Here is a 16,364-nt window from a genome sequence, read left to right as displayed (position 1 = left end):
CAACCCACACAATTGTCAGATTCACCAAGGTTGAAGTGAAGGAAAAAATGTTAAGGGCAGCCAGAGAGAAAGGTCAGGTTACCCACAAAGGGAAGCCCATCAGACTAACAGCTGATCACTCTGCGGAAACCCTACAAGCCAGAAGAGAGTGGGGGCCAATATTCAACATTCTTGAAGGAAAGAATTTTCAACCCAGAATTTCATATACAGCCAAACTAAGCTTCATAAGTGAAGAAGAAACAAAATCCTTTACAGACAAGCAAATGCTGAGAGATTTTGTCACCACCAGGCATGCCTTACAAGAGCTCCTGAAGGAAGCACTAAAAATGGATAGAAACAACCGGTACCAGCCACTGCAAAAACATGCCAAATGGTAAAGACCATCAACACTATGAAGAAACTGCATAAATTAATGGGCAAAATAACCAGCTAACATCATAATGACAGGACTAAATTCACACATAACAATATTAACCTTAAATGTAAATGGGTTAAATGCCCCAATTAAAAGACAGACTGGCAAACTGGACAAAGAGTCAAGACCCATCAGTGTGCTGTATTCAGGAGATGCATCTCATGTGCAGAGACACACTTTGCCCAAAACAAAGAATGGAGCAAGATCTATCAAGCAAATAGAAAGCAAAAAAAAGCAAGGGTTGTAATCCTAGTCTCTGATAAAACAGACCTTAAACCAACACAGATCAAAAGAGACAAAGAAGGCCATTACACAGCGGTAAAGGAATCAATTCAACAAGAAGAGCTAACTATCCTAAATATATATGTACCCAGTACAGGAGCATCCAGATTCATAAAGCAAGTACTTAGAGACTGAAAAAGAGGTCTCAAAATAATAAGAGCTATTTATGACAAACCCACAGCCAATATCATACTAAATGGGCAAAAACTGGAAGCATTCCCCTTCAAAATCGGCACAAGACAGGATGCCCTCTCTCACCACTCCTATTCAAAATAGTGTTGGAAGTTCCGGCCAGGACAATCAGGCAAGACAAAGAAATAAATGGTATTCAATAAGGAAAAGAGGAAGCCAAATTGTCCCTGTTTGCAGATGACATGACTGTATATTTAGAAAACCCCCTCGTCTCAGCCCAAAATCTCCCTAAGCTGATAAGTAACTTCAGCAAAGTCTCAGGATACAAAATCAATGTGCAAAAATCATGAGCATTCCTATACACCAATAACAGACAAACAGAGCCAAATCATGAGTGAACTCCCATTCACAATTGCTACAAAGAGAATAAAATACCTAGGAATCCAACTTACAAGGGATGTGAAGGACCTCTTCAAGGAGAACTATAAACCACTGCTCAACAAAATAAAAGAAGCCACAAACAAATGGAAAAACATTCCATACTCATGGATGGGAAGAATCAGTATTGTGAAAATGGCCATACTGCCCAAGGTAATTTATAGATTGAGTGACATCCCCATCAAGCTACCAATGACTTTCTTCACAGAATTGGAAAAAAAACTACTTTAAAGTTCACATGGAACCAAAAAGAGCCCACATTGCCAAGACAATCCTAAGCAAAAAGAACAAAGCTGGAGGCATCATGCTACCTGACTTCAAGCTATCCTACAAGGCTACAGTAACCAAAACAGCATGGCACTGGTACCAAAACAGATATAGACCAATGGAACAGAACAGAGGCCACAGAAATAACACCACACATCTACAACTATCTGACCTTTGACAAACCTGACAAAAACAAGCAATGGGGAAAGGATTCCCTATTTAATAAATGGTGCTGGGAAAACTGGCTAGCCTTATGTAGAAAGCTGAAACTGGATCCCTTTCTTACACCTTATACAAAAATTAACTCAAGATGGATTAAAGACTTAAATGTAAGACCTAAAGCCATAAAAACCCTAAAAGAAAACCTAGGCAATACCATTCAGGACATAGGCATGGGAAAAGACTTCACGACTAAAACACCAAAAGCAATGGCAACGAAAGCCAAAATTGACAAATGGGATCTAATTAAACTAAAGAGCTTCTGCTCAGCAAAAGAAACTACCATCAGAGTGAACAGGCAACCTACAGAATGGGAGAAAATTTTTGCAATCTACTCATCTGACAAAGGGCTAATATCCAGAATCTACAAAGAACTTAAATAAATTTACAAGAAAAAAAAACTCCATCAAAAAGTAGGCAAAGGATATGAACAGATGCTTCTCAAAAGAAGACATGTATGCAGCCAACAGACACATGAAAACATGCTCATCATCACTGGTTATCAGAGAAATGCAATTCAATATCATCTCATGCCAGTTAGAATGGCAATCATTAAAAAGGCAGGAAACGACAGATGCTGGAGAGGATGTGGAGAAATAGGAACGCTTTTACACCGTTGATGGGAGTGTAAATTAGTTCAACCTTTGTAGAAGACAGTGTGGCAATTCCTCAAGGATCTAGAACCAGAAATACCATTTGACCCAGCGATCCCATTACTGGGTATATACCCAAAGGATTATAAATCATGCTACTATAAAGACACATGCACACGTGTGTTTATTGCGGTACTATTCACAATAGCAAAGACTTGGAATTAACCCAAATGTCCATCTATGATAGACTGGATTAAGAAGATGTGGCATATATACACTATGGAATACTATGCAGCCATAAAAAAGGGTGAGTTCATGTCCTTTGCAGGGTCATGGATGAAGCTGGAAACCATCATTCTGAGCAAACTATCACAAGGACAGAAAATCAAACACCACTCATAGGTGGGAGTTGAACAATGAGAACACATGGACACAGGGTGGGGAGCATCACACACCAGGGCCTGTTGGGGAGTGGGGGGCTGGGGGATAGTATTAGGAGAAATACCTAATGTAAATGACAAGTTGATGGGTGCAGCAAACCAACATGGCACATGTATACCTATGTAACAAACCTGCACTTTGTGCACATGTACCCTAGAACTTAAAGTATAAAAAGAAAAAAAAAGAATAAAGGCATAAGAAACATCAAGTTTGAAAAAGTACAACAAAAGGTGGAAGATTAGTCTCATATATCCCTTATTACAAGGCTTCATAATTAAAATAACATGACGCTGGCACAGGATTCTATCACTGACACCATACAGAATCCAGAAACAGACTCCTGTATAATGAAATGTGTAAGAAAGACATTCCAAAACAGGAGGAAGAAAATGACTTTTTCTGTTCAGCAGTGTTAGAAAAATTGTATACATAGACAAAATAAATTCCACATAAATTCAAGACTCAATTGTAAAGATAATAAAATACAAAAGAGTGAAAAGAAAATAAAAACATCTTTCTGACCAAGAGGTAAGAAATCTTTAAACAAGAATCGAAACACTAAAGTGATGTATAAAAAAGACTGATAAAATGGAATACATCAAAATTTAAAACCTCTGTAAGCCAAAAGCCAATATAGCATCTCTGCAAATAGAAAGAGAATATTTGCAACCTAATAATAAAGGACTAATATCCAAAAACTCTGGTATACCAAAAGAATGTCAACCCCAATAGAAAAAGGGCAAACAATTTACATACTCAATTCACAGACGGGAAGATACAAATAAGCCAATAGAAATACAAGAAAGATGCTCCAACCCAGTAGTAAGCAGAAAAATAAAGAATTAAAACAAGATAATCATCTTTTATGTATCAGATTGGCAAAAAAAAATAAACTATTATTTAGGAAGCATTTACTCTCATACACCGATGATACAATCACTGCAAAAGGCAATTTGATAATATCTAGTAAAATTTTGAAATACTTTAAACCTATGGCTCAATAATAGTGCCACAGGATTCTTCAGCTGTCGCTTTTCCAGCTGGAAACCTCTGTGGCCAGTGGCGCCTTTTCCCGAGTTTTGCTCGGCCCGCTGGACTCCTTCCACCCACTCGTCCTGGCAGGCTGCGCTCCGCTCGTGCTAAGCCTGGATCCCACGCACGTCAAGGGCAAGCCAGGCACGGAGTGGCAAGGGGCAGGCAACTCCGGGCACCGGCACAGGCACCGGCTGCCTGCGAGGCTGCAGCTGGACCAGGCAAACCCAGCAAGTGGCTTCCACTGGAGGTTCGGGAAACACGGTGGCACTTAGAAGCTTGGAGGCACCAAGAAGTGCAGAGCCCCAAAGAGGGTGTCACAGCCCTGGCTCAGGGAGCCATTAGGTCTGGGATCCCTGAAGGGGCCCAGCTCTTCTCTTCTCCTTGTTGCCTGCAATGCGGTGAGCAGGATCGGGAGGTGGCGTGTTTCAGCCTTGTTTGCCTTAGGGTTCTTTCAGTTTCGCCATTTGGGAGTTTCTGAGTGCTTCTCCCGTACAGAGGAAGAATGAGGTACCTGGGCAAATAGAGGGTGAGCAAGGCAAGGTGCTTTACTGACAGTACAGCTCTCAGAAGATCAGAAGTGGGTAGCTCCTATCCACAGGTAGGTCATCCCATTGAGCCTGAGGCCCACTGAGACTGCAGCCCTCAGCAGAGAGGAGACACAGAGTGGGTCGCTCCTATCGCAGGCAGGTTGTCCCGTCTTCCTGAGTCTGGTTAAATCCAAGGTTTTTATGGGCTCAGGAGGGAGGAAGTGTGTGCTGATTGGCCCATGGGCAGCCACGGTTAGGCCCAGAAAACACACCACAGGTTCTCACTCCAGGCCACAGATTTCACCCAGAACAGACAGCCTGGTCCCCAGGCTTCAGGCCATCCCTGGCTTTAAGGTGGGGCTTCACTGTGGACCCACCTCTTTCTGCCCAGGAGCCTGTCTGCCTCTCGCTATCTATACATCATCCACTGTACCCAGGCTGTTTGTGCCAAGGGGCACCTACAGGCCTGCACCAAGCCACCCTCAGCACCCCTTTGGCCTCCCTCCCATGCTCGTCAGCGCCAAACGTCCAGAGGCGGCCGAGGTGGCAGGGGGCTGGTGTGTCAGTGCCACTATGAGTGAGGGCACACCTGGCTGGGTTGCAACAGCATCTAGGCTCGGCCTCGACTTCACTCCAAAATCAGACTGGGGAGAGGCAAGGCAGCAGGAGCAGGCACTTCCAAGCCTGCAGAGGTGGGTGGGGGCTTCTCAGGCCCGAGAGTGCAAGGATGCCCAGGTCCACAGCTGTGGCTGGGTGGCTGCAGCTGTGTCCCAGAGGGTGGTGATCCCACCCTGCCACCTCAGAAGGGGGTGGGGCTCCCACCTGTTCCTGGCTCCCGTAGCTCGGTGGAGTGTGCAGTCCTGGCTGTGCCTCCCCGGCTGCAGCCAGAGTCTTTGCAGCGGCTGCTCCAGACAGGCCGCAGCTGCCAACAATAGTATGTCATTTAAACTTCACAACTTGTAAATTAGGTATTATTTATCTCTTTATTGCAAATTAGGAAACTGGGACTCTAAAAGGTTAAGTAACTTGCTCAAGATCTCAAAGGGAATCAATATATTAGCTTTAAAAATGGAGTGACAGGTGTGTGTGAGGCAAATATCAAATTTAATTAGGTAATTACATCTTAAGACCTTCTAACTGAATAAATATCAAAATTGTTACCAATTATTCTATATCCAGGACTAGAATGTCCAACCAGCAGAAAAGAATTGATTAAAGGAATGGTTCTCAATTTGAAGGAAATCTATCAGAATCACCCAGGGAGCTTTATCAAACTATATAAATTCACATCTCTAGCCTTTCTATCCGCTTTCACAAATTGAGAGCTACTTATACTTCCACAAATATTAGGAGTAAACAACATTAAAATGCTGCTTTACCTGGATTGTCTCCACCAAACCATAACACAAAGTGAAGAAAGCATACAATCGGCTGAGAATTTTTTATTTTAGATAAAAACCAGTGACATAAAAGTCATACCCTATCTCTTTGCCCTTATTATATAAAAGGGGAAAAAAGACACCAGGATATGGCCTTATGCTAAAATTTTGTCCAAAGGGGAGGAAAAAAGAAAAATGAAAAAGGAGTTTCCATTTTACTAAAGGAAGTGATGTTGATTCATTTGCACAACACTCTCATCCCAGTACTATAAATGTTGCTCCACAGAACTAAACATGTGCACAACTAGTACCCTCTAAAGAAACTCTGTGGGAAGCAAGAACATGTGTTTTTAATGACTTATAAACATTCACAAGAAACAAGTTTCATACAATAACATTCATTGTAGTTTCTGTATCACAAATAGAGGTCCCTGCAAAGAGAACTGATTTTCTTAATAATTTATGCTTACTCAGAATCTCTAAAAGATTCTCATGTTTTCCAAACCGTCTGCATATCTACGTTTAACATTCATGGGCTAATGAAGAGTATCTTTCATTGTTCTTGCCCTTTTCTTCTCCATTCTCCTTTTCATAAACTGTACTCTTACCAAGACAAAATCTGTACTAAAAATGTGTATTAACATCATGAAAAAATAATGGAATTCACACATGTCAAAGTGAGTATTACCAAACAAGGTAATTCTACATAGAGACTATATGCACCGTAGGAGAAAAACCTCTTGGAAAAGACTTAGATTTTTCTCAAAATATAAACATTCATTACCAGTTTACAAGTAATTTCACATGACCAGTAAAATGAAAACCATACAGCTGCCTTGTATATGGAAGGAATTCAAATATTTCTAATCTAATTTTGATTTGAAGCATATAACAAAGTGGCTAAATGCACAGGTCTTGGGTCAGACTGACCTCCATTGAACTTCCAGCTTCATCACTTAACAGTTACCCCAAAGCACTTAAAAATGTGCCAATGTCCCCAAGAAATCGTCTAATCCTTTAATTTAAACTGGGTTTCCCGTAGCACTAACTCTGAAGATAATTTAGGTCTTTCTACTAACAGAAGACAACAAGCTAAAAATAATAGATTAAAAATATTTCTTATAACAAAAATTTAGAGATGGGAAAAACCCTAGGGATCTTTTACTGATCAGAAGATCCACTCTACAATTTTAAGAAATAAAGAAGCCGCATAGCTACAACTATCTGATCTTTGACAAACCTGACAAAAACAAGAAATGGGGAAAGGATTCTCTATTTAATAAATGGTGCTGGGAAAACTGGCTAGCCATATGTAGAAAGCTGCAACTGGATCCCTTCCTTACACCTTATACAAAAATTAATTCAAGATGGATTAAAGATTTATATGTTAGACCTAAAACCATTAAAATCCTACAAGAAAACCTAGGCAATACCATTCAGGTCATAGGCGTGGGCAAGGACTTCATGTCTAAAACACCAAAAGCAATGGCAACAAAAGCCAAAATCGACAAATGGGATCTCATTAAACTAAAGAGCTTCTGCACAGCAAAAGAAACTATCATCAGAGTGAACAGGCAACCTACACAATGGGAGAAAATTTTTGCAACCTACTCATCTGACAAAGGGCTAATATCCAGAATCTACAATGAACTCAAACAAATTTACAAGAAAAAAACAAACAACCCCATCAAAAAGTGGGCAGAGGACATGAACAGACACTTCTCAAAAGAAGACATTTATGCAGCCAAAAAACACATGAAGAAATGCTCCTCATCACTGGCCATCAGAGAAATGCAAATCAAAACCACAGTGAGATACCATCTCACACCAGTTAGAATGGCCATCATTAAAAAATCAGGAAACAACAGGTGCTGGAGAGGATGTGGAGAAATAGGAACACTTTTACACTGTTGGTGGGACTGTAAACTAGTTCAACCATTGTGGAAGTCAGTGTGGTGATTCCTCAGGGATCTCGAACTAGAAATACCATTTGACCCAGCCATCCCATTACTGGGTATATACCCAAAGGACTATAAATCATGCTGCTATAAAGACACATGCACACGTATGTTTATTGCGGCACTATTCACAATAGCAAAGAGTTGGAACCAACCCAAATGTCCAACAACGATAGACTGGATTAAGAAAATGTGGCACATATACACCATGGAATACTATGCAGCCATAAAAAATGATGAGTTCGTGTCCTTTGTAGGGACATGGATGAAACTGGAAAACATCATTCTCAGCAAATTATTGCAAGGACAAAAAACCAAACACCACATGTTCTCACTCATAGGTGGGAATTGAACAATGAGAACTCATGGACACAGGAAGGGGAACATCACACTCCAGGGTCTGTTGTGGGGTGGGGGGAGGGGGGAGGGACAGCATTAGGAGATACACCTAATGCTAAATGACGAGTTAATGGGTGCAGGAAATCAACATGGCACATGGATACATATGTAACAAAACTGCACATTGTGCACATGTACCCTAAAACCCTAAAGTATAATAAAAAAAAAAAAAAATTTAAAAAAAAAATAAAAAAAAAATAAAAAAAAAAGAAATAAAGAAACAAAGGCTTTGAGAGGTTATGACTTTTCCAAGGTCAGATAATTAATAAACAAAAAGGATTTTAGAATTTAGGCCTCACCCATACTTAACCATATCATGGGAATGACTGAAACCTAAAAAAAAAAAAAAAACTGTAAGAGGTCAAGTTTCAAAAAAGAGACAGCAGGTTCTCGGTAATTTAATTCCACCTTAATTATAATTTTTTAACTCGATTTGTCCTTGTTCCTCAACTGCCTCCTCCTACAACCCATCCCTACATATCTACACCTATTAATGAAATAAGAGGAATAGGATCAAAACAGCTATCTTTTCACTGGAATCTCTATCATTGTCCCACTGATGCCTTAATTACTTAAGAGCAAATGGTCAGCACTCTTAGAAAGCAACAAAGTCCAAGGCCACAAATACAGCTGACTAACCCGGCACTTTTCAGAAGAGCGATGTGATGCAGCAATGAAGGACATGGGCTCTGGAGCCAGACTGGAGTGGAATGACTGGCCATATGATTTAAGCTAGTTACTAACTATGCCCCATGCCCCTTCCACCCGGTGCCTCAGCTTCTCTATCCTTAAAAAAAGAGAATAACGTATCTTCATTGAAGCTGTGTGAAGATTAAACATATCTCAAAAGAGGCACTTAGCATAGTTTCTTCTTAGGCATATTGCAATTGTTCGACAAACGTTAGAGCTCTTAGGTTGATGATGCTGATATGCAAGCCCCTTCCAGTACATCCTGCTGTCTTCTAACACACAGAAATTGAACTCTATTCTTTCTGGTTACAAAACATGAATATTTTCCCTTAAGATCACTATGCTATTCTTTTTATTCCCCTAAATGACAGTATTAAGTTGTGTTTTAGGAAGAAAGGAAATCAAACACTACATTAATTTGCTTATTTTTAAATAATAATTACAGAAGCACTAGAAGTGTTTACTTAGCAAATGAACATTTAAGCCAAATAGATTGTGTCTCAACATATTTATTTTTGCCTTAAAGAGAGTAAGTAGTTTTTATTTTTAAATTTCTCTAAATATAAGCTGAAACTCTACATATATAAAAGACATACCTTAATAATTTTAGGACAAGTGTGATGCCGGCCTATGAAAATGTCAGAACTGTCTCATTTTAAATAATCGCTCATATAATTTATTCATCCACAATGTATCTATATCAATATAACTATTCTTATTTCAATTGTTTTAAATCTTTCATTTTTTAAAACTATAAAATCGCTGCACAGGTAAACAGTTATTGCAGCACAACAGACAATAGTTTTCATTTATTTAAAGACCAAACAAAAGAAATCTTCATTGCTCTGCAAATTGAAATAGCATCTAGGCCTAAATTAGCTCCTCGTGACATTAGTTCTCCTGACATAAGGTCCTTAGGCATCAGTGGCAGTTCTGAAGAGGCACAAACATCTGTTTGGTGAGTATCTGAAGCTGTACATTATAGAAGGTGGTTAATTTAACCATGAGAAAAATTACACATGCCCTAGCATTTCAGTCTTCTTAAAAAGCTCTAAACTTGGTTATTTCATAACCAAAGCTATTATTTGCACTGGCCAAGGTTATTTTCTAGTAACAATTTAGGTGCCTGGGAGTCTTATTAACTCTTTCAGGCCCTTAGGGTACCAATAAGAGTATTAGGGTTGGCCGGGCGCGGTGGCTCACGCTTGTAATCCCAGCACTTTGGGAGGCCGAGGCGGGTGGATCACAAGGTCAGGAGATCGAGACCACGGTGAAACCCCGTCTCTACTAAAAAATACAAAAAATTAGCCGGGCGTGGTGGCGGGCGCCTGTAGTCCCAGCTACTCGGAGAGGCTGAGGCAGGAGAATGGCGTGAACCCGGGAGGCGGAGCTTGCAGTGAGCCGAGATTGCGCCACTGCACTCCACCCCGGGCGACAGAGCGAGACTCCGTCTCAAAAAAAAAAAAAAAAAAAAAAAAAAAAAAAAAGAGTATTAGGGCCTGAAACCTAATTACAGGGCATAAAATGGTCTTCGTGCTCTTTTTTTTTTTTTTATGTATACTTTAGGTTTTAGGGTACCTGTGCACAACGTGCAGGTTTGTTACATATGTATCCATGTGCCATTTGGTGTGCTGCACTCATTAACTCGTCATTTAACATTAGGTATATCTCCTAATGCTCTCTCTCCCCCCACCCCCCACCCCACAACAGGCCCTGGTGTGTGATGTTCCCCTTCCTGTGTCCATGTGTTCTCATTGTTCAACTCCCATCTATGAGTGAGAACATACGGTGTTTGGCTTTTTGTTAATCAGCCTGCTGAAGTGACCAATTTTGTATCAGGGAATACAAGGAGTTTCATTTCAAATGTTATTTGGCCATTTTTTAGACTTTTACAGTGGCTACTCCATTTTTAGAAGGTAAAACTAGAAGACTTAAAACAGTAATGTTAAAATTACAGAACTATAACAAGAAAAACGTTTTTTACTAATTGAAAAATGTTCTCTGATGCAATGGCTAGTTTAAGTTCAGTCATCATAGGTAAAAACTATAAGTATTAAAACAGGGATATATAGTCTACCAAAGTCTGTACATATGTTAATTAGCATCAAAAAAGTTATTTCATTTTATTTATATCACAAAAAGATAAGTTATTGTATTTGTTCACAAATTAAAACAACCCCAAAATGTCTTTGAAGAATCACAACTTAAATGTGTCTATATGAATAGAGTAAAAAGAAACTACACATACATAAGGACATACTATGAACTAAAACGAGCTTCATTTTCAAAAAAGAAAAACTTTGACAAACCATGCCAAATAACAGCTTCTTTTTCTTTCTTGTTTTTTTGTTTTTGTTTTTGTTTTGTTTTGTTTTTTTGAGATGGAGTTTTGCTCTTGTTGCCTAGGCTGGAGTGCAATGGCGTGTTCTTGGTTCACCACAACCTCCGCCTCCTGGGTTCAAGCGATTCTCTTGCCTCAGCCTCCCATATAGCTGGGATTACAGGCATGTGCCACCACACCCAGCTAATTTTGTATTTTTAGAAGAGATGGGGTTTCTCTACGTGGGTCAGGCTGGTCTTGAACTTCTGACCTCAGGTGATCCGCCTGCCTTGGCCTCTTTTTCTAAAGACAGTAGAAACTAATAGGATGGATATAATTTTTATTATTTATTTATTTATAGAAACAAAGTTACACTATGTTGCTCAGGCTGGTCTCACATCCCTGCACTCAAGTGACCCTCCTGTCTCAGCTTCCCAAAGTGCTGGGATTACTGGTGTGAGCCACCATGCCGGCCAAGGATTTACTTTTTAAATGCCTAATAACAATAAAAACGTATAGGAAATTTAAAAAATCTCTATCTACTCCTGTATTACACACATACCCAGAAAACTACACAATTAAAAAGAAAATTCCTGATAGCTGCCCTCCCCTAAGTGTTTTTAAATGTTTCTCGTTTATCTGACTGACAAATATGCCAAGAAGTATAGATGACAAATGTTCAAACAGTCATAAAATATAAAATCAATTATTCCTTTGTAATAGAAATTTCAATTTATATACAGTAATTTATATTTAAAGTTACTGCATTAGATACTTTTGGAAAATGGACACCAGCCAACAATGAAAAGGGAAAACTAAAGAGGGAGTGGTAGAATTTAAGTAAGTAGAACTAACCAAGCATTGAAAAGAAACCCGCAGGTGATAGCTATGCAGGAGGTTCAGAGAACAGCCTGTCCAAAGATGATCACTTAATAAATGATAAATTAAATGGATATTTACATAATAATACTGTAAATGCTACTTAGTTTTAATTTTCAGATTCAACCATGAAGCAAAATAGGAAAAACAATTATACTTAACATAATTTAAACATTATAAATTTTGACACTGTAGAATTGATAGTGTAGCTGAGAGAAGTTACGTTGTAAGGGACAGAAAAGGATAAAAATATAGAACCCGAATGCTCTAAGTTCCACACTGGGTAGGTAAGAGTTATTGTTCAAAGTCAATGAGGCAATAAATCCAGCTCCAAATATACAACTTAGAGTTATTAGGATAATAGTAGAAATATGGTAACACAGCTGATAAATGTTTAAGAATTTAAGTTCCCTGTCTTCCAAAGAAATAATTTGAGTCAACAGGGAAAATGCATAAATTAAGAAATATAAGCAAATCATTTACAGAATAGAAGCAACCATTCAAAAGAACAAAAAATATCTGCGGTAAGATATGAGAAGATGAGGTGGGAGGCAGGAAGAAAAACTTTACTTTTCATTTTATATACTTTTTTTATACTTCTGAGTTTTTATTTCCATGTATAAAATTAATTTTATAATTTTAAAAATGCCATTTAAAATCCTGTGTTTGTGATTTTAGATGGTAAATATGAAAGACATAAATACCAAAACATTTTAAAAGTTGCTTGATTTAGGATGAAATACTGTTGACTAAAAATAATTTTTCAAAAATAAAAAACATTTATACTACAATCTCTTCTTCCTTTCAATTTGTGCATACATCAATTTTTTTCCTGGGTCTCTCTGTAAAGTAACAGAGGAGAAAGAAAAAAATTCAACAAAGGTATGCAGAATATATTAACGATAATGTGAAGGTAAAAGGAATGAGAAAAAAATATGTATTCTTACAACTACCAAACTTGCTGGGCATGGTGGCTCAAACCTGTAATCCCAGAACTTTGGGAGACTGAGACAGGTAGATCCCTTTAAGCCAGGAGTCCAAGACCAGCCTGGTCAACATGGTGAAACCCCATCTCTTCTAAAATACAAAAAATTAGCCAGGTGTGGTGGCACACACCTGTACTCCCAGCTAGTCAGGAGGCTGAGGCACAAGAATCACTCGAACCTAGGAGGTGGTGGTTGCAGTGAGCCGAGATCGTGCCACTGCACTCCATCATGGAAGGCAGAGAGAGACTCTGTCTCAAAAAAAAACTACCAAACTTATTTTATAAAATCTAGATATAGGAGCAGAGTACTTTAAGTACTAACTAATGTGATTAATATACAAATATCCTTAAAATAAACAATTTTCATTTTCCCCATATACTTTACTCATTCTTGTAGGATTTCAAAAACATATTATGAATAAGAATTGTTATATTTTTCATGATGAAAATAACACGTGTTCACTTTTAATACAATGATAAATGTACTGGTTTTCTAAAACAATAACATCTTGTTTTAACTATTCAAGTTCAATAATTTCTTCTCAACCCAAATCAGCAACTGGCTTTAGTGTTTCTGCATATCTCTTCATAAAAGCAAATATGAAAGGAATTTAGAAAGATGTCCAAAGTGCAAAGTCATCTCCATTCTGAGTACACAATAGAAATAAAATGAATAGAGTTAAAACTTTTTATTCGAACACTTAGGAAACTCAAGGAGTCATGCTAGGCTTATGTGATCTAGTTTCAATACCTCTAGTTACAAATATGTAAATTACTAGAATCAAGGATGAATTGCTTGGTATAATACTATAGATGGGCTACATATTGCTCAATACAGTACTGAGCAATTCACACTTTAGAATCAGACAGAAATGAGTTCAAAGTGTATACTATTTACATGTTTGCAAACTTTGGCAAGTCACTTACATTCTCTGAGCATCTTCTGAGTTAAGAACAATAGTATCTACTATAACAGGCACCAGTGCTTGTTATATGCTAGACAGTTTAAAATGTTAAATCACATCTCCAACAGTACTGAACTACTACTCTCTAAATAAGATTTTCATTTTCATTCAGGTGCTTAGCTTTTTCAGTTTAAAGGGGCATCCCTTAGTACAGTTTCATGACTTTAGTGTGGCAGATCACAAATGAATTAGGTGAATGAATTGTTTCCGCTGCCTGTGGCACTATTACCTTATCAATTCTCATTTGAGGAGCAGTTAAGGTGCTAAAAAATGTTTTTAACTAAATAAAAGTTATTTACTATTCTCATATATATGCATATGAAAAGTATAAAAATAGAAAAAATCAGGGTAAAATAATGAGATAAGGAATATATATGGTTTATAGACTTGAGGCTCATATTTTAATTGTAGTTTTCACATTTTAATTTTGATCCTGAGGTTACATGCACTTCACCCTGCCAGACCTCTCCCTTTCTCAATTATATACCAGAATGACAAAAAAGAAATCTCTTCCTGTTTCAAGTGCAAGAAAAGGTACATAAACTAAGATTAATACATTGTTAATGAGGTTCAGTCATCTTAGAAATGGTAATATCTTCCAGTTGAGAATTGAGGCTTGCAAGGAAAGAGGATCCTGAGCAAGAATAAAACAGGAGAGAAAAATGGAGGAAAAATTGGTCAAACAATAATAATAGTTGTCATATATTCAACACTGGTATGTGAAAGCCAGATGCTTTAAATAAATCATTTCTTATATTGCCAACAACTTTACAAGTAGGTATAATCATCTCCCTTTAGAGAAGAGCAACTGAAATTCTGGAATGATCTACCCAAAGTCACTCAGCCAGGAAGTAGCACAGCCAGAACTTAAACTGAAGTCTGTCTGACTCCAAACAAAATTAAATCATGCCAAGCTATTTCCAGAACTTAAAATTTCTAGGACATCAAAATTTCATTAGAGGGCAGTTATTTTCCCTTCATTTGTACAAGAAGAGACAAAAACTAGGTGCAGAAATAGCTTTTGTCATCGATGAACACTCCTTCCTTAGTTTCTTCTTGTTAGTCATATGAACAAAAGAGATTTCAGGGTAAAAATGCCAGCATCATATGCTTTTATTCCTAATCAAACGGTGCTTTCAAAACAATCCCCAACAGCAGTTGGGCCATCAAAACCATGGAAGTAAGGAAAGAAGAAAGGAGGGAAGGAAGGAGTGAAAGGGAGAGGAAGAGAGTGAAAAAGAGGTGACAGGAGAGGGAAGAAAAAGGGAATAGAGGGAAGCCAGTAGAATGTACTTTCTTCATTTAAAATATAATTTGTCTATCTACATCTTTTCCTCTCTCTTTTTTAAAAAGTACATTTAACTCCCCTATGTGAACTTCTTTTAAGTTCTAAGAATTCCAATGACACACTAATTTGCTTTCACTTTCTGGAAAGTAACAGTCTTACCATGAAACTTTGAGGCTTCAGGATCATTCGCATTGATAGCAATTAATTTCCAATCTGTTTCACCTTCATCAATAAGAGCCAAAATTCCAAGGATCTTCACATGAATAACTTCTCCACAAGAAAGAATCTTTAAAGAGAAAAGAAATTCACTATTTGCAAGGCTTTCGAGAGTTTACTCACATATCACAAAATCCATATAAAAGATTAAAAGAACTACAGACTGAAATGTAATAAAGCCTCAATATTTAAAAATAATACGAAAATAGCCAGTCTGCCTTGCAATGTCCCTTTAGAGTTAACTTTCTCAAAATTTCCACTTTCACCAATGATTGAATTATTTTACAGATAAACAAACAACTTGCCCTCCCATTGCAAACAACTAAAAAACTGGACAAAATATATGAAATCACTCGTTTCAGACATTAAACAACAGGCAGTACAGGACTGTGATCCCAGAGAGAAGTAAACAAATGAGAAGAGACATGTGATTGCCCTGGCTTTCTGCTCAATACACATTCCAAACCACGGCAGAGAGAAAGGAACCCAGTAAGAGGACAGGGACCTCACTGAGGTTAAAAAAAAATGGAGGATGAGGCAGCTGGAATTTCTAGGGCATGGTACTAGAAATAACTACAGCAATATACATAGGGGTTCCTTTGAGACACGGATTAAACACTAACCTGTGCACACATGGGATGAGACTCTATAAGTCAAGGCAAAGAATAACAGCCAGAGACCTATAAAATGAGTTCCAACCACCCAGGAAAACCTCATTTACCACAAGGGGCATTCATTAGTGAGCCTATAATAGGCATGCCTTAATGGTAGGACTAAACTGGCTCTCAAATAAAGGTTACCCTAGACCTGTCCTAACAAAGTTCTAAAAGTGCCTGGATACAACCAAACTGACTCACAAGTAACTACCTGTAAAAACAAATATTCTTTAAAGGAAGACAACAACATCCAGGCACTCAACATAACACAACATCCAAG

The 16,364-nt window shown here is 38.1% G+C and overlaps 1 protein-coding gene across 5 annotated transcripts in view; it reads right to left on the bottom strand.

Moving 5' to 3' along the window:
- The window catches only part of PPA2 (inorganic pyrophosphatase 2), a 105,916-nt gene that overhangs the window by 40,486 nt on the left and 49,066 nt on the right, over positions 1-16,364 (bottom strand). For 4 of the 5 annotated variants that reach the window (XM_055296849.2, XM_055296850.2, XM_063611131.1 and 1 more), the window contains one exon: positions 15,372-15,498. The exons of the other annotated variant lie outside the window; for it this stretch is intronic. In XM_055296849.2, the coding sequence (XP_055152824.1) occupies positions 15,372-15,498 (127 nt within the window). The remainder of the gene's footprint in view (positions 1-15,371; positions 15,499-16,364) is intronic. 5 annotated transcript variants of the gene reach the window in all.

Source organism: Symphalangus syndactylus, chromosome 10, assembly GCF_028878055.3.
Source record: "Symphalangus syndactylus isolate Jambi chromosome 10, NHGRI_mSymSyn1-v2.1_pri, whole genome shotgun sequence".
Lineage (NCBI taxonomy): Eukaryota > Metazoa > Chordata > Mammalia > Primates > Hylobatidae > Symphalangus > Symphalangus syndactylus.
Note: the sequence above shows the minus strand (reverse complement) of the source record. Positions and strands in the feature narration are given on the sequence as shown.